Below are 27,051 nucleotides of genomic sequence, written 5' to 3'. Positions count from 1 at the left end.
GGACAACTCAGAGGAACCATGGGGTTATTCAGAAGTTTTCTCTTCCTCTTAGTCCTATCCCTGCTGCAGGAGTCCAATGCTTCCCTGGTTCAGCTGAATAACAATGGCTATGAAGGAGTTATCATTGCTATAGACCCTGCTGTGCCAGAAGATGAAAAAATAATTGAACAGATAAAGGTAAGGAAGAAATGGGATTTCTCTGTATAAATTGTGGAGTAGAAAAAAAACTTACTAGTTAATAATTATTATGGAAACTTCTGAACGCTCCAGGAATATTAAAAGCAGCATGATGCAGTGAAGACAATGCGGGAATGGCAGTGGGGATTGAAGGTTCTAAATGGGGTTCTACCCTGTGTCGCCATAAGGTCAAAGAGAAGGCACAGGTTTCCCTGATCCTAAGTCTCTTCATCAGTAAATGAGCAGTTGGACTCGTCCATTCTTTAAGCAGTTATTTATTGAATGTTTATAGCATGTCAGGGGGAGACAACAGTGAATAAAAAAGCCCCTGCCCTCATGCAGTGTACATTCTTTTCAGATGGTATAGATAATAAAAACATGTAAATCTATATCAGATCAGATGGTAGTAGTTGCTACGGAGTAAAATAAATCAGCAAAGGGGGATAGGTAATGTTGGTGGGCCTGGAGTAGGGGGAGAATGTGGGTTACTGTTTAATGTCAGGTAGTCAAGAAGGGCCTCGCTGTTGATGTGACATCTGAGCAGAGACCTGAGATGAGTGAGGGAAGAGTCCAATGAAAACCTGGGGGAGGGAATGGCAGGCACAGCGGGATGGAGGTGAGGGCATGCTGGATGTGACCAAGGAAATAAGTGTGAATGAGCAGAAGGAAGGCTGGGGAGAGCTGAAGTGGAGAGGTAGGAGGGCCCAGGCCACCAGAAAGACTTTTTGAGCTTTTACTCTGAGTGCGATGGGAATCCATGAAAGGACTCTGAACATAGGAGGGGTGTGCTCTCTTGTGCATATTCTGGGATCACTCTGACTGCAGTGTTGAGGAAACTCTGTAGAGGGTTTCCACTTGTCACTCATCCTGTATAAGCTCTGTTGCAGCAGAGAGAGGCAGAGAGACACTGGGTAGGAAGCTGTTGCAGGTGAGAAGGGACCGTGACTAGGAACAGGGCTGCTGTGGTAGAAATCATTCAAGTGGGTGATTCTGAACATATTCGGAGGGTATCATAGACTAACTTGATGATAGTTTAGATGTGTCGGGTGTAGGTGTGAGGAGGGAAAGATAGAAGTCACAGAAGATTCCAAGTGTTTTAGAAGGATGGAATTATCGTCAATTAAGAGGAAGACTGTAAGTGGAGAAAATTTGGCAGTTGGGAGATCAGGAGTTAGTTTTGGACATTTTGAATTTGAGATGCTTATTAGCTATCCACGTAGATAGACTGAGGAATCTGAATTCAGAGAGAATATCTGAGGAGATATAAAAATTTGGGAGTCATCAGTGTGTGGACAAGATTTAAAGCCATGAGAATAAATGAGTTCACTAGGAAGTGCAGATGGAAGAGAGTCTCCAGGACTGAACCAAGGACTCTGACTTCTAAAGTTTCTTCCAACTATAACATTCCTTGTAATCAAGAGATTAGTGTTACAGCCATGTAAATTAGTTCCCCCATCCCTGACATTTACTAATTCCTTATATTCAATTCCTCCACTACTGTGTCCTTATGCTCACTGTTTTGGCCTTCTGCATGGGTGTTGTTATCCACCAGAAGCTGATGGGCATGACCTGAGTGGTCAGTAGGTGATTCTGTGGCTGCCATTTATCACTCATTCTGTAAAAACTCTTGCAGCTAGTGGTGTTCACTTATTGACACTTTTGGAATTCCAGGGGAAGGTAAAGATTCCTTTACGCAAGGACACAGGCTTGAATAGCAGTTAATATAGCTGATTCTGACTGATGGCTTCTTAGTGTCCAAGGATAGCCAACCAGTTTCAAACTTTTATGAACCCCTGGAATCAGTATTTGGAAGAATTATTTGTAGGGGCAAAAATTGTTTAAATGATCCTTTATTGAACACTACAAGTAAAATATTGATTGTTAGTAGACATGCCTAGATTACAGAATGTTTCCTGACAGTCTCCCAACCCTCTACAAAATCCTTTCATTTATATTATCAGGCAACCTTGTGAAATACTCTCATCCACATTATACAGAAGAGAAAACTGATAGTGGAGAAGAAAATAATTTTTCCAACATTACATTAAATAGCACAGTCTGAGCTGAGATACAGTACAGGGGCTTTAAAGGCTGAGAGACCTGGGTTTCTGTTCTGGCTTGTATGAGATAACAGAAACCATTGTATTTTGTAAATGATGAACCAATTTGTGGACAGAACATTACTGTTGGGATACTCTCTGACCAAATGACCAAATAAGATGTTTTGCTGAAGTGATTCATAATTCATGACCTAAGATGTGAATTGTCAACTCTCCTTATTCCTTTTATTCATGTGTTTTTTTGGTTTGAGAGTACTTAGTTTTGGAAATATTGATGTCTTAATCTTCTTTGATCCAACTAGGATATTATAGGAATTCTGAGAAGGAATTTAGAAGAAATATTACAGGAATTCTGCTTAGAAAGCCTCTAAGAACCATTATTAGCCACCCTAGTATATCCCAGGGGATCACAGTCATCTGATATAGGGTCTGTGAAATCCCTCCATGACCTGAGAACATTCCACTACCCAAGGGAGTTGCATATGGAGACAACAGAGAAAATGGAATCCCTTGGAGATGTACAAAGCACAGCCCACACAACGGCATGCAGCAACCCGACTTTTCCAATCAGTACCACAATTCAAACACCATATACACTTTTATATCACAGCCACAGAGAGAGCCATCACTTCAAGCAGAGGGTAACTGATTGAGATCTTAATATCCCAAAACAAAAAAAGAGGAGAGGCATCCTTAGGAAACAGAGAATTCTTTCCCTAAGAGACATTCTTTCACCTGCTTTAGGCCAGTGATGAAGTAACCTCCTATCTACGTGAGAAGACCTCTGAAGCCCTTTTTCTGATTCCTAGCCAGTCTGCTGGGCCTTCAGTTCTCTGTACTCTGGCTTCTGATTGATCCCACGGCTCTGAACCCAGTTTACTGATCTCCTCAGTACATTAGAGTCAGTACACTGGACTGTCTTCAAGAAAATACGGTAGAGCCTCGGAATTCCTGAAGTACAGTTCTGTTGTGGGCTTATGGTAGGTCAGGAAGCACCATGGAGGACAGGAGCCTGCCAAGAAGAAAACGTCACTGTTGACTGGGATGCTGGCAGAAAGATGAAGAGGTTGACACCATCATCCAGCACCCAGGATCCCTCAATTATTCAGTGGGTTTGATCATGTAGAATAAGACACTTTCACCCATCTATTTCCCCCAGTAGACAGTAAGCTCTAGGCAGGGACTATTTCTCTTATTAATCATTGCATCTCAGGGTTCAGGATACTGAAAAATATAAGGTGATATTATTTTCAGCTTGTTGGCAGAGCAATAAGCTCTGCCTATGATCACAAAGCTCTGCCTCTCCTATGAATTTTTCCGTCACCCTACCCCACAGGATCCCAACCCAGCTGCCTCTCCTCAGGGGGTGGGATTATAATGAAAATCCTCTCCTATGCCCCATCCCTACAGACTGTTCTCAGCTTGCATCAGCTATGGCTGTTCTCTACTAGGACTCTATAAACGTAATGATATCAACCAGTTTTATGACTGCCTATGTGTAGAGTACTTGAAAACTCATTTCATGCTTATGCCGACCTTAAGGATAGGTTGTAATAGTCCATTTAAGAGATGAGGGAACTGAGTTTCAGGGCGTTAAATAAATTGGCCAAGCTCTCTCACCCAGAAAGTGCTAATGCCAGTATTGGAACAAAGTAGATGACACTAAAGTCTATGCCTTTATCATTTTATACAGTTTCTCTTAACGCCAACACAAGCATTTGCCTTTTGATGAAGGATCATTGAAGACTCAACCTTTAATGTGGAGGATGAAGCTATAATTTTGGACCGACAGGTGGCTGAGTTGGAATTGTGAGGCAGAGCCCCTGCTCTTCAGTCAGTTGCCTTTTCTATCTACTCTTAAGTTGGGAAATGCCTGTGATGAACCCCTGTCATTTAGTCCACTGTCACGTGGCCATCCTCACATATATTTTTCCTTTAATAATAGGACATGGTGACTACAGCATCTACTTACCTCTTTGAAGCCACAGAAAAAAGATTCTTTTTCAAAAATGTATCAATATTAATTCCTGAGAATTGGAAGGAAAACTCTGAATACAAGAGGCCAAAACATGAAAGCTATGAACACGTAAGAGTTAAAAACCTTCTCTTCAAAATTATGTTTCCTGCTGCCTCTCGGTTTGGGAGCAGACTGATCATTTCAGAATTTTTCAGACTAAATGGTATCATTTCTGTTTCTGACATCTTAAAAATCTTTTTAAACATTCTCAGGCTGATGTTTTAGTTGCACCACCTACCCTCCCAGGTAGAGATGACCCATACACCAAGCAGTTCACAGCCTGTGAAGAAAAAGGAGAATATATTCATTTCACCCCCGACTTTGTACTTGGAAAAAAACAAAGCGAATATGGACCATCAGGTAGGAATTTTGGCTAAAACACATATTTTGCAATGCTTCGAACAAGCAGCTTTGTATCCAGGTTAATGTTCAAGCCTTGGAGCCAGAGTCTCTACGTTCAAATCCTGACTCCCCTACTTATCAGCTGTGTGTGACCTTGGACAAGTGACCTAGCCTCTCTGTCCTTATTTCCTGTACAATGGTGAATAGAGGAGTTCCTACCTTATAGGATTGCTGTGAACATTAAATTAGATAATCCACATAACTGCAGTCAGTATAGTGTCTACAGAAATTTCAATACATGGCAGCAATACTGAATGTTTTCTTTTGGTGTACTTTTTAGATTTTAATTTTCCAGTTCTCTACAGCTGGATATTAATCAATTGCATGCTGCCTCCATGGAAGGCAAATGCCTGGTAAGCTGGAAAGAGCCAAGATGCCAGCTCCTGGCCAAGAGAAAACACTCATAGGCTGTTAGTTGCTGATATTGTCATTCAATCTATTTAGCTGAACCAGATGAACTTGTCTATAAATGATCATTTTTACCTATTAAAATGACAATTTCATCTAGTTCCATCTAAAAGTTAAGATTACTGGTTCAAATGAACTAAAGCGTATTATTTTTTATATAAAATGCAAATCATTGTTAAAGGAGGGCCCAACTCACATGTCACTACTCAACGGATGTCCTCCTGAATCTGCATACTCCAGAATCTCCTCCCATTGCTCTTTCAATGGGCATACATTAAGTCTCTTGTCTCTGTCAAACACTCAACTAGCCCTGGTCCTCATCATTACTTGGACCTGTTCCCCACCCCAATCTTGAAAACTCCATCATCACATCCCATCCCAATCTTACCTTTCCCCCATACTTTAGCCTAAATATGTTGTTCTCCTTGGCATCTCTAATCCCTTGCACCCTTCTAGCTATACTTTCTTTCCTACCTGGCATGTCCAGAAAGTCAGTCAGTTCAACTACAAGTATCAATTGCTCAACTCCCTCACCACTCTTATCCTTATGTTTCATTCCACTTGCCAAATCCTCTGTACTGAGTTTCCAGGCACTTTCCTTTGTCTCCTGTTAATATGCTCCAAGAAAACATATGTGAAAGAAAATGACAAAACTAACTGGTATCATTACAAAACAGGTTTTTTAAGCTCAGGGAAGCATTCAAAGCTCAACAATATTTTTACTTACCTCTTCTCAGCTCCCTTATAGTCCCCATAGCAGTGGTTCTAAAGCTTCTACCATTTTTCTGAAGATCTCTAGTCACTCCTTTCAATCCCATCAATCAACAGATGCCTTGAATGAAAAAATAAAGGCCCTGACCTTCTTCCTCTCTACTTCCAAACTCAAGTCCACCTTCATGTCTTCCCACCTCCACCTGTCTTAGAAGAGGAGGATTTTCTCCAGTTTTTAAACCAAAGTCCCCACTTCAGCTCTTGTTCTTTTCCCATACCCCAGACCTCAACCCAATCCCATAACTGCCAGTTTCCCCTCCCTCTTAAACAGGTGTTTCTGCCATAATGTGATCTATATGTTTATGAAAAAACTCACATTCTGCAAACAATGCCCTAAAATAAGATGAAGAAGACAGTCCCCACATCTATGCAATTGGTAATAAAGATGATAACAGATATAACAATAGCTATCTGGGAAGATCATTTGGACCACCTGGACATCAGCCCAGTGTGGCTGTATGCTGCCATCATAGCAGATATTAAAAGTACACACACACACACATACACAGAGGAAATGCTTTTAGAAATGAGAACAGGGCTAGTGGGAAGTGAGACAATGATGTCTATGGGAATGCAATTCTAAGTCAGAGGGGCTGCTTTTTTTTAAATAAAAATTGTAGAGATATAAGGTCTATATCATGACGATTCAATGTACATACACAAAGTGAAATGATCCCTAAAGTGAACCTAATTAACATATCATCTCCTCACATAGTACACTAGTGTGTTTGTGGTGAGAGGACCTGAAATCTATTCTCTTAGCAAATGAAGGTGGGCATTGGAGGCAGGACAACCAGCCATGAGCTGAGAAGGAAGCACGTCTCTCTATAAAGGGAGTCATAGACGCAGGCAGTTTTAAATTTTCTTAAAATTCACCAAATTCATATTGCAGTAGCTAATATGAGGGCTTTTTCCTCCTTATGGAAGGTTATAATTCCATACTCACTAATCCAGCTCCATTTACCTAAGAAACCTTAAACCAGTGTTCTTAAAGTTTAACGTGCAGAGGAATGACTTAGGGATCTTGTAAATATGCAGATTCTGATTCAGAAGGTCTAGAGTAGGTCCCAAGATTCTGTGTATCTCGTTAGCTCCCAGGTGATGCAGATGCTGCTAGTTGAAGGAACACATTTTGAGTAGCAGGGATTTGAAGAAGAAACTTGACTTTTGCATAATACTGACGTTTTCCCCCTATTTTCAGACCTCATGAGTTAATTAGAGTTAGAGAAATAGATATTGAAGCAGAATAGACTGTATTTCCAACTTCTCCTTTTTCATTTCTATTTCCTCTGAAGTTTTACAAATATTGCTAAAACGAAAATTCTACTTGTCTCTTTTTCCTGCATTTCAAGCTTGGATTTACCTTTATTCTTCCATTTACCCTGAAATTCTTAGAAAAAAAAATTCTTATTCTGATTCCCTCTCTCTAAGATTTTCGTAGTCAAGGACTATATTTTACTCATCTTTATATTTCCTACTACCTACTATAGTGCTGTATATATATAATTAATAATAATTGTTTTCATATAATTAATGCTTATATGTGCTAAGTACTATAAATTAATCACTTCATTTAGACACCCCCAAGATTATCTATGGTCAATAGCAGTGTTTTCCTATCTTTTTTTTTATCAACCTCCTAAGGATAATTTATAGACATTTTTTAACTAATCGCACCCTTATGAAATTTTAACACCACAGATATATTATATATCTGTTTATGTTGTTGGTAGGAGTGAATGTTAGAGAGGCAAAACCACCATAATATCTAAGACTTTTTGCCCCCCAGGAATCAAAACCCAAAGTCCCATCTATTCCACCAATAGCATATATATTTAATAAATGTTTTGTTGATTTAACATGTTGTGGAATAAAAAGATGATATACTTTACAATGTAACACAATATAATATAATGTAATGTAATATACTTTTTTATAAACAAAAATATAAATGTTGGCAGTTATCTAACAACTAAATATAAATATTTTTTGTTTGAAAAAGATTTCTCAAAATATTTGAGGGACAAATTTTGTCACTTGAATTATGATCACGTATTTGGAATATTTTCCCACAGGTAAATTGTTTGTCCACGAGTGGGCCCATCTCCGCTGGGGAGTGTTTGACGAGTACAATGAAGATGAGCCTTACTACAGTGCTAAGTCAAAAAAAATTGAAGCAACAAGGCATGACCATTTAAACTTTCTTAAATTACTTCAGGCTGTAACTTATTTTTCTTAGTTTGATTTCTTTCAAAAGCTAGTCATTCATTTTTGTCCCAATGCACATAACAGATGCTGTATCACTAAACAGTGCTTTTCTGGTTTTTTTAGAAAATGTACCTTAAAGTAGCTGGCTGTCCATTTAAAATATACATAACTTCAAGAGCATTTGGTAGCCAATTTGACATATTTTATGCCTCTCTACCATAGCTGCCAGAATTCAGTCACACTGAAGTTGTTCTCTGTAGAAAAGTTTTACTATATGAGAGGAGATCAAAGTTATTTATGCTATACCGGAATGAAAAGAAACAATGGTTAGAAGTAGTGGCAAATGTGGGCTGAGTAAGAGATCATCCAGCTTCAAGGAGGCAAATAGGAATTTCTTGAGTTTATAAAGCTCATTTTAAAATACCAATCTAACGTCATAATTAATAATAGACAATCCTCTTGGTTCTGAGATCAAGAGAGCAGAATTGTTGTTGGGAACCGGTTTAAAATTAGGTGCCATCAGCTTAATCAATCTTAGATGGCCTGATGAAGCTGGGGACTTACCAAAAATGTACAAACTGAAAGATACGTGATTTCAGGGAAAGCCCTTCCTCAGCCCTATTGCACTAGTTTCAAGACACATATTTAAAGAGTATTACATCAATTATGTTTATTTATAACATATTATCCCTAAATGTCTAGTCTCTGCTATAGAATATTCATCATGGTTGTTAATATAACATCACGTTCACTGAATTTTGGACCAATGGAAGTATAGACATATTTAGGAGACTTCCTAAATGACAGAATGAAATCTAGTCATCGCTTCTTGAATTTGTACTGGAAACATATTGAAAAGATGGGATATATGCACATCCCAGCATATTTGTTGTAATTACTGCCACCTGTGACCAATTCCATGCAATAAAACATATGTCTAAAATGCCTGCACCATTCTTTACTCTCTTAGGCCGTACCTCAATCTTTCCTTCAAGCCACATTTCACTTTGGATAAAAATGCTCCTTGAATAATCAAAACACTTGTTGCTGTACCACATCTCACTCTTTTGGGGATATCCTTATGAACCAAAATCTACAAAGAATTGTAAGCTAAGGTGGTATTGAGAATAACTGGTTTCACAGGTTGCCTTGTCTAGACGCCTGCAGAGCATTTACCATCACAAGGCCACCAGGAGAGATGTTTGGAAAAGAGGAGCCTCCAGCCATTAGTGTAAGCAGGACAGCAGGAGCTTTAATCCCAGCAGAGAACTCAGCCATTGCGTATACTGGAGACCCCACTTAAAATTTCCCTCTGCAATTTCTCGAAAAACAGACAACTGCTCTCGTAGGAACCATTAAACTTTGCTGTCAAAATAAGATGTGTGTGGTACATAAATAAGAATAAAAATCTTGATATAATGGCCAGTTAAAAACTTTAATATAAAGACACTTGAGATTTTTAAAAAATTTCGATTGTTATGTTGCCTCAAAGACTAACTGCCACATATTTTTAGATGTTCCACAGGTATTACTGGTATAAATAGGGTTTATAAGTGTCAAGGAAACAGCTGTACTGCCAGAGGATGCAGAATTGATTCTAAGACAAAACTGTATGAAAAAGATTGTCTGTTCTTCCCTGATAAAGATCAAACTGAAAAGGCATCTATAATGTTTATGCAAGGGATTGATTCTGTAAGTATATCAATCATTACTTCAGACTGTATATTTATAATCAAAGGACATGTTATTATGTTTATAAAATATCTGTGCAGGTGACCTGAGAGATTAGAGTTCTGTTAAAATAGAGTTCTTTGAACATTGACTGGCACATAATAAGCACTCAACTAGTGTTACAAGTGATTAGTACTTTTAAAAATCCACTTTACTATTAAATGATTCCTCAGTGAATCATATTTCATCCAATAAACGACATATTTGGAGAAGAGATTTTTAATATTTTTCAGATTTTTAGTTGTTTTAAAGAGAAAACATATAAAAATTATTTTTTTCATTTTATTAACCTTTTAGATCATTGAATTCTGTAATGAAAAAAACCATAACCGAGAAGCTCCAAGCCTACAAAACAAAATGTGCAATTCCAGAAGCACATGGGAGGTGATCAGCAATTCTGAGGATTTTAAAAACACAACATCTATGGTGGCACCACCCCCTCCACCTGTGTTCTCATTGCTGAAGATCAGTCAAAGAATTGTGTGCTTAGTTCTTGATAAGTCTGGAAGCATGGCGGTAAGTTTGTGAGCCCATTTTTCCTAGATGTAGGGACAAGGAAGTGATTGAATGCCTAAGAACACTCTGAATGCCACCTGCACCTGAATTGTTCTAAATTGCATGGTGGTGTAAGTACCATCACTTTGTTGGGGGAAGAGGAAGAATCCCCCTGTGCCCTTTCCCTTAAGGTTCTTATGGCTGGCCAAATAATTAACAAGACAGGTTAGCAGGAGAAAATAATACCAAGTTTAATAACATGTATACACGGGAGAAAGTCAGAAACGAGCAACTCGTCCCTCTGTCTAAGCTGCTTGCTTAGACAGCTAAAGACGAGGAAGGTATTGGGGGTGGGTAATGGTCTGGGACTCCAGAGGGCAAGAAGACAATTCTTTTCAGGTTCATCTATAGATAATGTGGTCAGAGAAATATAGAGTTTTTTTGATAAAAGGGGCTTGGTGCCCCTCCCATTGTAACATCTATTTTACATTATCATTACAGCCATCATGGTAGAAGATCTATTCTAGGAAGGAGCCACCATGTCAAATTCGTTAGGCAGTTAGTGGGGGAGGTCAAATGTCCCTCAGAGAAAACAATTAAAGTAAAGAGATATATTTCAGGGTGGCCAAATCTTGATCTCCTACAACTTCTTGTGATCATGACCTCAAAAGAGGCAGTGAATACTGTAATGAAAGAACGATGGCAATAGAGTTAAAAAGACCTAACCCAAGAGTCTCTATTTATTCCAGAAAATGGAGGGTTTATTAAGGAGGACTTTCAGGCCCTTTAGTAAAGCTTTAGTTAGAAGATCAGAACTAGAAATTGAAATATAAAAATGTTTTCTAATCTTGCCCCCGCTATCTACTGGAAATACTTGACAAACATGAGGAGAGAGTGGATTAGGGGCTTCTGAACTCCATTTCAAGTCAAGGGACAAGATCAACCAGGAGAATTCTTAACATGGTTTTATCTTAATTTTCATCATCTATATAAATAACCTCTTTATGCTCAAAGACACAGACAAAAAGCAGCACCATAATGTAGATATGGCCAGATTCAGCCATTCATTCCTTCTACTATCACTCACTCAATGGTAGGCATTGTGCTGGGCTCTAGGAATAGAAACCCATATCCTTGAAGAGTTTACAGTTCAATAGAGAAAATTTTCTCTCCCTTTCCCATCACCTGGTTAATTCATACATAGTCTTCAAAATTTGGTAGAGGCACCCATTTTCCCAGGTGGAGACAGGCTAGGCTTCTAGGCAGGGCTCCAACAATCACCGGTGAAAACTTCTATTACTTTAAACTATGTTGAAATTATAGACTTCTCTCCCACTAGACTGGGAGCTCCTCTACGACTTGAAACAATGTTCTCTAGGAATCATGTCTCTAGGTCTTGAGACAGTGTCTTATTCATCTTTGTATCCCTTATGCCTAGAAAAGGGTTTATCACATATAGACACTCAATAAATAATTGGTGAAATGAATGGACTACAATTGAGCAGTTGTAACGTGATAAGGTATTCAGAAGAATGGCATATTTGAGGAAGAACAGAGCATGCTGAAGATCAGGAATAATATCTTCAACAAATGGGGATTGGGTGGTTCCTGAAAAGAGCAAAATATGAATGGAATAATCCACAATAGCACAGCGTTTCAGAAAGAGCATCAGAGTGCTAGACACCAACTCATAGAAGTGTTCTAGGAAGTGTTGCTGGGAAGAGATGACATTCCTGATTGGGAGATGAGCAGCTTCCCTTAGACAGGATGCAGATAGAGCCAAGTGTAAAGGTAAAGCAAAGTAGTAAAGAGAGCCCTCAAAGATGGGGATGTGGCAGGAGTTTCTCACTGTGATTTGGTTCTATGGAGTTCAGAAGGAAATTTGGGCACGTGTTGGGGGAAATACTATAGATCAGTTGGTGTTGAGGGACTGGAAAAGACAAATTTTTGAAGAAGCTTACATCATGGGCATTCATGTAGGAAAGAGAGATGTGAGTCTTAATAACTTATCAAAGAACCAATTCCAATTAATCCATTGGTGGGGAAATGGTGGGAAGAGGTAGGAGCAGAAGACGAAATGGGTGAGGTAGGGACTGGGCCTCTCAGATTATAGCTGCATCTTGAGCAAGTTTCATCATTTGGGTAGTCTATTCCCCAGTGGATGAGGAGATTTCGGTCTCTAGGTGGAGTTCATGATAGTCTGGTTAGATATTGTAGGATCTGGGGAGTGGTTTCATCTGAACACAACTAACAGAGGACCCCAAGAGTAATTAGGCAGACTCTCAGATGTGAGTCATCACCCTCCAAATGCAACCCAACACCCCCCGTACCCTCCTCCTCTAATTATGGTGCTTAGCAGTCAATAATCAGCTCTGCTTATAAGCTTGCTTTCCGTACTATATGTTTTCCATAATACACATAACTATATTTTTCAATTTCAACAACTGACAAAAAATTATTGCTTTCTTTAATAACATCAATTACTATTGATAGAAAATTATTAACAACAAATTCTATTCACTCAATTTATGTGATCTGCGATTATTTTACATTCAAAACCACTTGGGTTTTTTTCTTGTCCTTTTTTACTCAGGGTTATAATCGCCTAAATCGAATGAATCAAGCAGCAAAACATTTCCTGCTTCAGACCATTGAAAACGGATCCTGGGTGGGGATGGTGCACTTTAACAGTAAAGCCGAGGTTAAAAGTAATTTAATCCAAATACTAAGCAGCAACGAAAGAAACAAGCTCTTGGAGAGTTTACCTACAGCAGCTTCTGGAGGAACTTCCATCTGCAGTGGAATTAGATCAGCATTTCAGGTGAAAATCATACTGCAAATATAGTTTGTTCTTTTTTATTATTAGGACATTTGTATGTTAAATGCTGCTGCTTATACTTGCTCCCTAATTTTGACATAACTAATCCTAAGAAGCACAGGACTAAGCCCATGGAAAAATTCACTCGATGATTTTTTAATGGATCAGTAAGTCAATGTATAAACTGATAAGTGAGTAAAGGACTATTAAGATGACACTAGAGTACAAACCCAATGAGGGGAGGGACTTTGTCTGTCTTGATACCATGCAATAGTCAGTGCTCAAAAAGTGATAAATAGATAAGTGTGCTTGGGCAGCAAAAGTCATGAGATTTTAATGCAATGAAGCAAGCTATCCGGTATGACTCCACTTTGGGCCAATCCTGATTTCAGTTTCTGTGACATTCAGTTAGAGAAAACTGATGTTTGTCTATTAAAGTAGATGTGGCAGGGACTGTTAGTCAGAGTTGGGGTAAGAAGACTAGTCAGAACATGAGTCTGACATCAGAGTGCTGGCTCTGCTACTTACTAGCTATGGGATCTTAGACAAAATTTCAGTCTCTTTGGAATCTCAGGGCCTTATTTCTAAAATATAGAAAACAAGAATGCCCACCTCATAGGACTATTATGAGGATTAAATGAAATGATACATTTACATACTTAGAACCATATCTATTATATTACATAGTAAATATATAATTCACCATAACTATTATTATGAATCTTATTTTTATCCAAATGGTCATCTAGAGCTCATAATCAATGTCATTTGTGTCATTTTCCTGCTAAAATTGAATCTGAATTCTTCAGTCTGATGTTATTCGAGTCTCTCGCCCCTCAATAAAATTGACCTCACCTCTCTTGCCAGCTTTTTTCTCAGTTCTCCCGTCCTGACACTCTATGCACCAACCAACTTACTGCACACATTGCTCTCCAAGACACGGTGTACTAGCAGCCTGCGTATTTTTGTCCACGCATTCCTCTGCCTAAAATGTTTCCTTCTTTCCATCTTTGCATGTTAAAGTTCTACCAAGTCTTGAAAATCCTTGCTCCTTCATGTAGCTTTTCCTGCGACTCTCACCCCTGTTGAATCCCCCTCTTTTATGAATAGCATGGCATTTCACTGTAGCTTTCTAACCTGAAGTCCTGGGTTCAAACTCCAGTGATCACTTACTAGCTTTGTGACCCTAAGCATGATTCTTCACCTCTCTAGCCTTCAATTACCTACTCAGTAAAATGGGCCAATGAAAGCTAGCACATAAGACTGATCATGTTTTAATTTATTCAACATATGTTTATTGTAGGGAGTAGGGGGGAAACATGTAATATAATTTATTGAACATATATTTATGTGCCAAACAAAGCTTCTCTACTCTTGTGCTGCATGCTGTTTCAGTGGGGAACAGATCATGCATCCATGCATGATCAATAAATAAATAATTTAAAACAACTATAATTGAAGATTGTGGAGATAGTGTTGTGAAGGAACCAAACAGAGGGATGTCATAGAGTAACTGGGAAAGGAGGGGCACTGCCTATTTTAGGTAGAGAGGCCACTGGGACTCTCTCTGAAGGGTGACATTTAAGCTAAGATTTGAAGGATGACAAGGGGCCAGTGGTTCAGGCAGAAAGGAAAGTGCAAAGTCCCTTGGGGAAAAGGTGGAAAAGAACTGGATTATTCTAAGAAATGATAGGAGCTAGTGACACTGGAGTTTGGCAAATGAGCGGGTATGAAATGTGGTTGGCAGGTAAACAGGGCTAGTTTTTTCAAAGCTTCAAAAAATATAATAAGAGGTTTGTATTTTATTTTAAGCACAACAGAAAGCTACTGAAGGGCTTTAAGCATCAGAGACTGATAATCAATTTATGATTTAGGAAGATGATTCTGGTTGTCCCATAGGAAATAAATTATAGGGAGTAGAGTGGTAGCGGGGTTGTGATCTAGGGATGGGTTGGGAGTTTGGACTTGGATTAAATTATACAGTGTATAACATACATTTAAACCGAGCAAGTATTCAGTAAATGGTAGCAGTGTAATATTGCTTTGTTTCTCCTGAACTATAGAATACGTTAGCTGTGTCTTTGTCACTCACCTCTATGTCTCCCCAGTCTCTCACCCAATTCTCAATAAATATTTTTAAATTTTTAAACCAAACTGTCTGGTTTTATAGGAAATGGATTCATACCACAAATAAAACTCAATCTTAACAGATATAATTCATGTATTCTTTGAGCACTACCAATAATCTTAAGTTTGTGCTTGTTACTATTAGAGGCAAAATAAATTATATAACAAAATTCCTAGCCTTGACCTGCTTAGAACTTTTTATATCTGTTCTTTATAAATATACTGAGGGTTTCCTGATTTGCAATCAGTTAAGTTATTTTTAATATTGAGCTGGAGTCTTAATGCATCTGGCTATATATGCCGCACACTATACACAGAAGGCTTATCAGAAAGCAGTCTGGTCAAAGAGCAGAGAAATATTTTTTTTTTTTAATTTTTTGTTTATTGCAGTAACATTGGTTTATAACATTGTAAAAATTTCAGGTGTACATCATTATACTTCTATTTCTGCATAGAATACATCATGTTCACCACCAAAATACTAATTACAACCCATCACCACACACATGTACCGAATTATCCCTTTCACCCTCCTCCCTCCCCCCTTCCCCTCTGGTAACCACCAATCCAATCTCTGTCCCTATGTGTTTGTTTATTGTTGTTATTATCTACTACTTAATGAAGGAAATCATACGGTATTTGACCTTCTCCCTCTGACGTATTTCACTTTGCATTATACCCTCAATGTCCATCCATGTTGTCACAAATGGCTGGATTTCATCGTTTCTTATGGCTGAGTAGTATTCCATTGTGTATATATACCACACATTCTACAATTATATTTTCTGTGTCTGGTTGACATGAGTTTCCCAGACTGAGATGTCACTGTATTTTAACCCAGCTGGGGTTTTCCACAGCCCTGCTCTCATATAACTTCATTTGAGCAAACATGCCCTACAGCAGATGATAGAAAATAAAAAGTATGCTTACGTTCCCCCAGAAGTTGTTGATTGCAGATTCAATGATATTAAACAGAAGCTATCTCTTCCTTTCTGCACACTTTTGTTTATTTTCTCAGTACATTTTTTCTAATCTTCCATAAGTCTTTGATCTAGGAACACTTATAGTTACACTCTGATTATATTTGCAGGTAATTAGAGAAATATCCTCCGAAATAGATGGATCTGAAATTGTGCTGCTGACCGATGGGGAGGATAACACTGCAGGGAGCTGTGTTGAGGAAGTGAAACAAAGTGGGGCCATCATTCATTTCATTGCTCTGGGACCATCTGCTGATGCAGCAGTCACAGAGATGAGCACCATAACAGGTAAAATATGACCTATATATTCTAGTCCTTTGATAGCAATGCATAAGTGTAGGGCTGACAATCAGCAACTTCTCTCAAGCTCTTGCTCTGCAAGTGCTGTGCCAAGAGCTTGGGACCAGAGTTAAACCAGACCTGATCTCTGTTCTCAAGGTGCTCACAGTCCAGCTAGCTGGAGAGACAAATAAAACTAATCAGATAGCATAATCAGGGCCCGCCCCGTGGCATAGCGGTTAAGTGCGCGCACTGCTGCTGGCGGCCTGGGTTCGGACCCCGGGCACGCACCGATGCACCGCTTGTCAGGCCAGACTGTGGTTGGTGTCCCATATAAAGTGGAGGAAGATAGGCACAGATGTTAGCCCTGGGCCAGTCTTCCTCAGTAAAAAGAGCAGGATTGGCATTGATGTTAGCTCAGGGCTGATCTTTCTCACAAAAAAAAAAGATAGCATAATCAGATAACATTCCTCCACAACAAAAGGAATATATAGGAAGAAAGCACCAGGCGAGCAGAGGAAGCCATTAATTCTCCCAGGGTTGTACAGAGTCAGGGAAAGAAAACATGAGAGACAAGGCAACTTCTAAGCTGGGCCTTGAACGAGGTGTTGAGTTTCTCTGGAAGAAGAAGGGGTGAGAGAAGATGATCAGGTCATGAGCAAAAAGATCATGTTGGGATGACAATGCAAGGCACAGGGAGGGATGGTGGGAAATCCGTGGGATCAGAGCACAGGCTACGGGGTGGGGGAGATAAGATTTACTGAAGCTCAGGCTAAATAAATCTAAATAACAACAAAGTTTCTAGATTAACTACTGGGTAGTTATTACAGTAGATACACAGACGTGATGAAAAAGGACTATATGTTTTCAGTGCCTTCTTAAACATGGTAGAAAATACATAATTTATAACACTATGAATATCAATTATTGTACTGAGTTGACTTCTAGTATTACCAAATACATACTTGCTTTTTAAAGCTTAGTTGTACAAACTCTCACTGTTTCAAAGTACTTTCATGGCCAGTGTAAACTTTATTTCTGTCCCAACTATCTCATCCAAAAGTAGTGCTTTTTTGAACTTGTCTTTCTTACTGTTTTTCTATCTCCTCATTGCCAGCTATGGTCAGGGTAACTCAATATAGCAGCTCCTTAACCTTTCCGATTTTCTGATTCTGATCTACTCTGGCTGGAAAATCTAAAAGCCAGCATTGTTAGAACTATATCTTAAGTAAAAGTGATTAATTCCCCTAAAGGGCTGTGTGAAGTCTGTGGGCTTTAATACATGGAATTGTAACATCTTCTTTCGTATTCTATGATTATTTGATGCATTTCAACCAGCTAAGATTTCTATAAGTGAAGTATAAAGGTCGCTTACACTTCCTGGCTATGAGACTTTGAAGTTAACATTTCAGAGTTAATCTTTACACCTATCTGATTTTGATCTATTTTAATAATCCCTACTGAAACTATGATTTTGTTGACCCTGTTACTTTACTAATCACTAAAATGTGATAAGAACTTATTTTCTAAAAAGCAACAGTCAATGTATTTACATTATAGGAGGAAGCCGTTTTTTTGCTTCAGATGAAGCCCAGAACAATGGCCTCATTGACGCTTTCGCAGCCCTTGTGTCAGGAAACGCAGATCTCTCCCAGCAGTCTCTTCAGGTCAGAGTTCACACTCCTTAGGTATTTGTGTTTGCATTTAGCCATAACCAAGAAAAATAATTTGGTTGTTATAAGTTTTGAGTTCTATATTTTTCTCAAAGTAAATTTTTTTTTTTTTTATGAGTAAGATCAGCCCTGAGCTAACATCCATGCCAATCCTCCTCTTTTTGCTGAGGAAGCCTGGCCCTGGGCTAACATCTGTGCCCACCTTCCTCCACTTTATATGGGACGCCGCCACAGCATGGCTTGTCAAGCGGTGCCTTGTGCGCGCCCAGGATCCAAACCTGGGCTGCCAGCAGCAGACCCTGCGCACTTAACCGCTATGCCATGGGGCCGGCCCCCTCAAAGTAAATTTTTAATTAAAGTCAAAATGCAGTCTGAAATACAAATTATTCTTTAGACATGACCAAAGTAAGTAGTGAAATAGCAAACATCTTTTCTTTTTCTTTTCCCATATGTGTCAACATAGCCTGTTTACTTCAAAATACTTTTACAAAATTCTGTTTCTATCCATACCCATTCCCACCAAGGCTAGATCATGCCAAAACTTCCTTCTTCCATCTTCCAGTTCATCAAGTCACTGCCTACATTACAACTTGCCAGGATCACCTAAACAAACCTTTTTGCATCTACTCCCCAATAATAAAGAGCACAGAAGTTATAGAATGCACGGTTAGGATAATACACGCAGATTGGCTTGGAGATCTGGCCTGTAGCTTTACCCTACAAACAAACGAAATATTGGTCTGAGATCTAGCTTGGCAGTGTATGGAGAATAAACCAAAGGAGAATAAAGCCCGTTTCTGAGGGTTTCAATCAGGTTGACTGAGAGAATGGTGATGGTACTATCTAAAATAGACAAGCAAAGTGGAGAACTGATTTTGAGGATATTATTTTGTGTTCTCTTTTCACTTTAGTAATTGTTAGTGGATAGTGAGACATTAAAATGGAATATTCCAAAGGAATTTAAAATATAAGAGCAGAACATGGGAGATCAGCTAGAAAGGAGACATTTGCATGCAGGAGGTGCTCAAAGTTTTGAGAATAAACTTTTTAAATGGTATGGAAGGAGCAGGAAGAAAGTTTTCTTCCCCTCACTTGAAATGCCTTGTAGGTTCTTAAATAGAGAAGTAACAAAAAGAAAGCAAATTTTTGAAAGGTTAATCTGGATTCGTGTACATGATGGGTTGCTAGGTCTTGGGAGAGAATAGTGACCAGTTAGAGGTCTGTTACAATAATCTGAGTAGACCGGAACTTGGATTTGGATGGTGGCAGCTGGAATACAGAGGAAAGGCTGAATCCCACCCTTTACTCAATTATTTTCCCCTAGTACTACTATGTAGCCAAAGCCTGCTAATTTTGTTAGACTTTCCTGAAGAGGAGTCTGAAAATGTCACTCACATTCAGGTTTAAGTCAATAATGATAATTTGTCCACTCAAAGACATGTTCACTTAACCTAGGACAGAGATTTTTGTCATTGCAATGATGTTGCAATGGCAGAATCACTCTCTTCTATCAGCACTGGTGTGAAGGCAGTTTTGTTTTAGGACTAGGTTGGAGTAGAAGTGGGATTTCCCATCACTCCTGAAATGACACCTCTGTAGGAAGCACCTTCCAGGTCACTGGATAAAGTTGGCTCTCCTTGACTAAGAGTGACTAGCCACAAAGACTTGAAAAACTTTCTTTGAAGCTCCTCTCAGAGAAAGGTCCTATGTTTTACTTCCTCTCTTCTCAGGATTCCAACCTTCAGGGACATCAGTTTGCCCTCTTTCCACTCTTGTTGGACATGTTTACTGTCCGCTGCTACTCACTCTATGATGTGTGAGGAATTATTTCAAGATTTCTCATCAGGAAAATATTCATGAGTGCTTGTCTCATTATTCGCTAGTCCTGGTTTTCTCTCTTGAGGCCCTCCCCCCATTACTGTGTTTCTACTCAAATACTCTAGCCACTACCAATAAGTATTTTCTTTTACGTCATCAGGAAAATGGATAAACTGAGGGTAACACACACACACACACACACACACACGCACACACCTTACAGCTAATTTTTCTCTGAGGTTGTAGCTCCCTTTAATGGTAAAGCCTGGGGTGGGTGTTCACAAGACAACTGGGAAAAAATAGTGTGGCCGTATCTCCCACTGTAAAACTCATTCTCCTGCTTTAATGCTTTTATTGTACCCTATCCTTTCCTCAGACCCTATATTTCTCCACCTTCTGACTGACAACTCTCACATCCCAATCACCTTTCAGAGAGATCACAAGCCTAAGGTGGTATTCCCTACACAAGCTTGTTCTCAGGCCAGAAATTAAGAACAATATTTAAAAAGTAAAAAGAATAAAAGTATTCTCTTCTCTAGTCACTAATTTTTTAAATATATTTAAACAGCTTGAAAGTACGGGGTTAACACTCAGCAATAACCTCTGGATGAATGGCACTGTAATAATTGATAGCACCGTGGGAAAGGACACATTCTTTCTCGTCACGTGGAACAAACAGTCTCCCATTATTTCTCTCTGGGACCCCAGTGGAACACCTGTGGAAAGTTTTACAGTGGATACAGGTTCCAAAATGGCCTATCTCAGTATTCCAGGAACTGCAAAGGTAAGCAATCAGCTTTCAGGTCTCCTCACAAATTGGTTTTATAGCTGAAAATACATTGTTTAATGTCATAAATATGGGTTCCAATATTTGTATCATCTTCAAAATTAAGATAAAATAGAATGAACTTTCTATGCCTGTATGGTCCTGAGAATTATGATGGCAGGGAAAAGGAGGCTAGGACTTATGCATTAGGAGGCAGGAAGAGAAGGGAAAAAATTAGATAGGCTAAGAATAACTTTGAGGAGGCAGTGTAGGGAGAGTCTGTGCAACTTGGTGTGTAGATAGATAGCTATAGACTCATTCCTTATTAGCACTACCGGATCACAGAATCTGTGGGCTTGGAGGTCAAAGAAAAGGTCTAGACCAAGGCAAACTTTCCAAACTTATTTTTCCCAGCTGAGATTTCACAAAGTTTGGACACTATACACAGCAATAGTCAGGATGCCCTGTCCAAACTGCCTCAACTCGCGTCCTTTTACCATCAAGAACCTCAAAACCTTGTTTATTATGCAACACACTTATGAGATTTATTTTAGAATTGGATAATGGAAACACAAAAAATAGCGAAGTCTTGAATACTTACTATATTTCTAATATTTACTGTATTGAATTTTTAGGTGGGTGTTTGGACTTACAGTCTTCAAGCCAAAGAAAACTCAGAAATATTAACTTTAACAGTAAATTCTCGGGCAGCAAATTCTTCTGTGCCTCCAATCACAGTCAATGCTAAAGTGAATAAAGACACAAACAGCTTCCCCAGCCCAATGATTGTTTATGCAGAAATTCTACAAGGGTTTGTACCCGTTCTTGGAGCCAATGTGACTGCTTCCATTGAATCAACTGGTGGAAAAACAGAAGTTTTACAACTTTTGGATAACGGTGCAGGTAATTCACTGGATTTTATGAATAAGCCTATATTTTCATAACTCAGGCTATATTACGGGTCCCTGTGGCAGAGTGGGGCAGTAGGACAGTCACCAGAAGAATTGATGCAGATTCTGGATGAACAGTGGGACCAGCAGCAAATTATATGCAGGTAAAACCTACCAAGTGCTTAGTAAGTGTCTTGCACATGGTAAGCACTCAATACATGTTATTTACTGTCATTATTCTTTGTCAACTAGAAAACCAATGTCTGTCACCAAACAGGAAGGCCTCATTCAGGAGGTTGAGGACAGCATCAAGAATTCTGAACAAGTCTTTCCTAGGGGGACATCATCAAGAAAGTTGGCCAGAAAGGGTGAAGGACAAGCAGCCATTTGGGATTAAGTGGTAGAACTCGGGGCCCTGGCAGGGAAGAGGGGACAGGCAAGAGTACTTCCCAAGAGCTGGAACAAAGTGCACATACAGTCCTGGGAACTGAGGCCCAAGGGCAGGCAGAACTGCCACGAGAGAGGAGGTGACATCGCTGGTGCATTAGATACCAGGTCTGACTGGCAGGAAACTAGATACAGTGTTGGCCATACTCTGTCTCCTGGTCTGTATGGGTGAGTGGTGCTTTTTCCAGACCCTGGATTCTTCCAGAACTGAGCCTTCTTTTGATAACCGAGTGACCAGATTTTCTATTCGTATCTTTTGCGTTGTAATTAATTCAGTCAATTTATAATCCTATCCTCAGTAGAGCTGGCCCTGTGAAAAATTTAGAAGGTAAAATTGTTCTTTGGCCTACCGCAGTGCCTTCATCTGATAGGCCAGTATTTTCCTCAACTATCCCCTGCCTCTTCCCCTTTCCCTAACCCCTTCCAGGCTATGTCAAAACTCACCTACATCTTGCTTCATTTCTCAAGGTCTTACCAGATGACTACCTAGCTAATTTGGAATGCCTTTACTTAGAAGGCATTGGTGATTAACAATGACTTGGAGCAGGGGTTCTCAAACTTTAGCATGCAAAGGAATCGCCTGGAGGGCTTGTTATAACAGAGACTGCTGGGCTCTCCCCTGGGAGGCCTGAGAAATTTGCATTCCTAACGTGGTCCAGAGAGATGCAGAGGCCTCTGGTCCAAGGGCCTTATTGTAAAAACCCCTGTCTCAGAGGGGTTAAAACCCCTGAGAAATGTGTTTGCAATTTCATGAATAACTCCAGTACCACTGATATCAAGAAATATACTTATAATACTATGGTATTCCTGAGTTCTCCAAATGTTTATTTTAATAGTAAATGGGGTTTCCCACTGTCAGACCAGGGAGTTAATGAATCATAGAGCAAGAGCTGAGGATTAAAAGAAAAAGATTGCTTGAGAATAGGTCAAAATAAATAATTTGTAGGTGACTATGGTCAGAATTAAATCCTACGCAAAGATGCTTTTTATTTAATGAGGATCCTTAGATTTGAACAGAGAGATGACATAATTATGTGTTTAGATAAAGTAAGAGCTGCAAACAAACCATTTGGCTGAGAAATGGTAGGAAGAGTTCTATAATAATCTGCATATAAGTTGATAAGGTGAAGGTATGCATTACATGTACGTATATTACCAGTGTGTGTATATGTGTGTAATATTATAAAGTATTATATTATATTTTATTATAATATTATAAAATATTATAAAGTAATATATATTATACACATATGTTATATATGTATATAAAATAACTCCAAGATATCAATTCAACAAGATACTGGTTGGCAGATCATGATGCAAATATTCCCCAAGGGGTCAATCCCAAAATATGGAGCCCAGTTGAGGGGACATACTTACAAAAGCCACATGTTGGCTTTGAAAACGCATAAATTTCTCTTATGCTTTACAATGATCATTTATTTCTTCATTTCCACAACAAGGTGCTGATTCTTTCAAGAATGATGGGGTCTACTCCAGATATTTTACAGCTTATTCAAGTAATGGCAGATACAGCTTAAAAGTACGGGCTCACGGAGGAACAAATGCTGCCACCCGGAGCTTAAGGCGTCCACCCAACAGAGCCGCATATATACCAGGCTGGGTAGTGAACGGTGAGTAACTCATGGTGTCTGAAATCTAGTGCTGGCTTGACCACTTGGGAGTTGATATGATTAAGGCTTCAAACATTTTACAACTCAAAGGATAGCTTTTCCCATTTCTGTATTGAAGTTCTCAGCCATATTGGGGTTTGCCTCCAAATTAACCTGAGCGTTGGTACAGTGTCTGGCATGTAGTAAGCACTCAATAAATGTCAGCCATTACTATGTTAGTTTGGAACACCTCCCCTATATCGAATAACATACCAAATCTTTAGCTCAGGATGAAGGAAACAGGCTAATATGTTATGTACCTAAATACAAGCCAGTGGCAGAATTTATCCTTCAGATTACGTATGCTGTAAAAGATATGCAAATGAGTAAACATTTATTTTGAATGTTTTTATTACGCGAAAAAAACAATGTGTAGAGTAAGGTGATGATAAGGATTAAGAATGCATTCTTTGCTAACTTTCCTTTATCTTGCCCCTTATCTTGTGACTTTCAGGGGCTTTCTGTTGGCAAGTGGAATGCAACCCAAAGTATTGTCCTTAGCACTTGCAGCAGGGAGGGAGGGAGGGACCTGGCACAAGTGGTTGGAAGGGAACCAGTGGCAATTTCCTCAAGTCTATTCCCAGCCTAGAAATAATTTGAAAGATAAAGCAATTTCTTTTTTTCAAAAAGGCATATATTGAATTCTATAACATTATTCCCATTCAGTGCAGCCTTAATTCCAAAGCCATCCATTTTCTGTTTCTGTCCAACAATATGTTGGTCAAGATGCTAAAGAAAGAATCCTCCCACTAATTGAATGCTTATGACTTTGTCACCAAATTTAGTAAAATGTGACTGTGTAGATAAAAAAAAGGGAAAGATGTGATATGGGGAATTCAATTCATTGAGTTCTGAAAATACTAGTAGAGATTTCCCCATTAAATACCAGGAAATTTCTAATGCAGGGGAAATTGAAGCAAATCTACCAAGACCTGAAATTGCTGAGGATACTCAGACAACCTTGGAGAGTTTCAGCAGAATAGCGTCCGGAGGTGCATTTGTGGTTTCAAATGTTCCAACTCTTCCCTTGCCTGACCTGTACCCACCAAGTCAAATCACAGACCTTGAGGCCACATCTGATGGGGATGAGATCAGTCTAACATGGACAGCACCAGGAGATAATTATGATGTTGGAAAAGGTAAGGACGAGGTGGCAAGCGGTGTTGATTAAGTGAAAGATGCTCCTGCAAAAGCAAGAGTGTAAGGGGGGGGGGGGACGGTTTTTAATTGACAGCTCAGGAAAGGATTAATTTTATAATCTGATAGTTTTGAATAAATCAAACATGACACATTTTAACTGGCCTCAATTTTCATACAGATAAGTAGCATTTGGCAGAGTTTAAAAATCAGAATTCAGCTTTTGTTGAAAAATTAGTAAGGCTTTGGCTGTGAGTATAAGCTTTGCATAACTAAACAACATTTTGAGGAGAATGAATAAAAAGGAATTTAATATGATATGCTCTAGTTTCTAAACTACATATAACTTTCTTTTTCTTAGTTCAACAGTATATCATAAGAACAAGTGGAAGTATCCTAGATCTAAGAGACAATTTTGATGATGCTCTGCAAGTAAACACTACTGATCTGTTACCAAAGGAGGCCAACTCTCAGGAAACTTTTGCATTTAAACCAGGAAATATCTCAGAAGAAAATGCAACCCACATATTCATTGCCATTCAAAGTGTGGATAAAAGCAATTTGACATCAAAAGTATCCAACATTGCACAAGTAGCTTTGTTTACTCCTGAAGCAGATCCCACTCCTGATGAAACTCATCCAAATCCCAGTCCTGATGAAAATCTCCCTAATTCTGGAGTTAACATTTCTTCTTTGGTGTTGGTAGTAGTTGGGTCTGTGGCAATTGTTAGTATTATTTTAAGTACCACCATTTGTATCCTAAACAAGAAAAAAAATTCAAGAGGACCTAGAACAGAGTTTTAAAAAAAATAACAACAAAAGTGAAGGGCATTTCTAATTTTTTAATTCATCCTGTGTGATCCTGAACTCATAAAAATAATTTTAAGAATTCTAGAAAGGATACTTTGATTAAATATAAACATCTAGGAGTATTTGAAAAATTGTAAGTCAACGTTAAAGTTTAATAATTTTATTTACTCCTTATTTTTTTATCATAAAAAGTGATGAATAAAGCTCCTTTTCCATATTGATACCTGGTTGTGAATTATTTGATATAAAAGTCTTCTAGAATGAAAATTCAAATTTCATCAAGAAGGTACAATTGTCTATTTGAGTAATCAAAATATAAGTGTAAGAAAGAAAACAAACAATATTTGAAAAAACTGAATTTGGTTTTTGTACTTTTAAGTATAAATTGATGTTATTATATTCACCCAAAGATGCCAACTATATACTACTACGTACAACATGAATAAGGTCATATTTATTGCAATTCATTGATAGGGAAGATACCGGCGAAAAAAATCAGGTATGACTTGTCAAACCACAGCTTTTCCTTTTTCAGTTCAATATGATTATATATATATAATATATATTTCATTTCAATACATATATCCCTTTTCACTTAAAAAGCCAACCTACCTGTGTACTTTTTCTTAGATTAAAGCAAAGAATTACTGAAGCTACTATCTATTGCCTTTTCCTTCAGATAAAGAAAGAAAACTAAAATTTTTAAAATGTAATTTTTTTTTGCTGGGAAAGATTAGCCTTGAGCTAACATCTGTTGCCTATCTTCCTCTGTTGTTTTGTTTTCCCTTCCCAAAGCCCCAGTGCATAGTTGTATATTCTAGTTGTAAGTCCTTCTAGTTCTTTGTGAGCCGCCACCACAGCATGGCAACTGACAGATGAGTAGTTCCACGACTGGGACCTGAACCTGGACTGCTGAAACCAGGAGAGAGCAAAACTTTAACCACTAGGCCATCAAGGCCAGCTCTAAAAATGTAATATTTTAATTATCACTCAGAGTCACAGCCTAAAAGTCACAACCATAGCAATGAATGAGATCAATTACAGCGAGAATGTAGGTTGGGAAGAGCAGGTTCACGTGGTAGGCCATGGCTAGGCATGCCAGAAACCCCAATGATGCAAACAGAATGGAACACAGAGTATGTAACCATGGCCTACCAGGTGCCGCAAGTATCTCCATTCATGGGAGTAGGTAGAATTTTGAGTCGAAGTTTACAAGCATATGGTTACCTTGTTCCTCCAACTGATGGTTTTCTCACTTTGCAAAGAGAGTTTTACAGAATAATTCAGTTCCCTGAGAAACAGGAGAGGCACTGACGATCAGCATCCATCGTGGCATCCTCATCTATTGTAGCCTTGCCAGGAAT

The 27,051-nt window shown here is 38.8% G+C and overlaps 1 protein-coding gene across 1 annotated transcript; it reads left to right on the top strand.

Annotated features, from left to right (window-relative positions):
• Positions 1-18: 18 nt before the first annotated feature.
• CLCA4 (chloride channel accessory 4) lies at positions 19-25,681 on the top strand. Its single transcript, XM_087420074.1, has 14 exons — positions 19-177; positions 4,183-4,323; positions 4,467-4,614; positions 7,911-8,019; positions 9,558-9,735; positions 10,072-10,290; positions 12,863-13,090; positions 16,305-16,482; positions 18,034-18,140; positions 20,533-20,748; positions 21,366-21,633; positions 23,531-23,701; positions 24,646-24,879; positions 25,239-25,681. Exons 1-14 carry the CDS (start codon positions 19-21, stop codon positions 25,679-25,681), a joined length of 2,799 nt encoding a protein of 932 aa, XP_087276200.1.
• Positions 25,682-27,051: the final 1,370 nt, after the last annotated feature.

Source organism: Ceratotherium simum, chromosome 2, assembly GCF_057802395.1.
Source record: "Ceratotherium simum simum isolate JZ-2026a chromosome 2, ASM5780239v1, whole genome shotgun sequence".
Classification (NCBI taxonomy): domain Eukaryota; kingdom Metazoa; phylum Chordata; class Mammalia; order Perissodactyla; family Rhinocerotidae; genus Ceratotherium; species Ceratotherium simum.
This window is presented reverse-complemented; position numbering and strand designations above follow the sequence as displayed.

Bases quoted from the DNA above. Each gene is read 5' to 3' on its own strand.
- CLCA4 (XM_087420074.1), top strand. From the start codon at position 19: ATGGGGTTATTCAGAAGTTTTCTCTTCCTCTTAGTCCTATCCCTGCTG. The intron at 18,141-20,532 runs GTCAGAGTTCAC...ATATTTAAACAG, and splicing joins TCTCCCAGCAGTCTCTTCAG to CTTGAAAGTACGGGGTTAAC. The intron at 21,634-23,530 runs GTAATTCACTGG...TTCCACAACAAG, and splicing joins ACTTTTGGATAACGGTGCAG to GTGCTGATTCTTTCAAGAAT.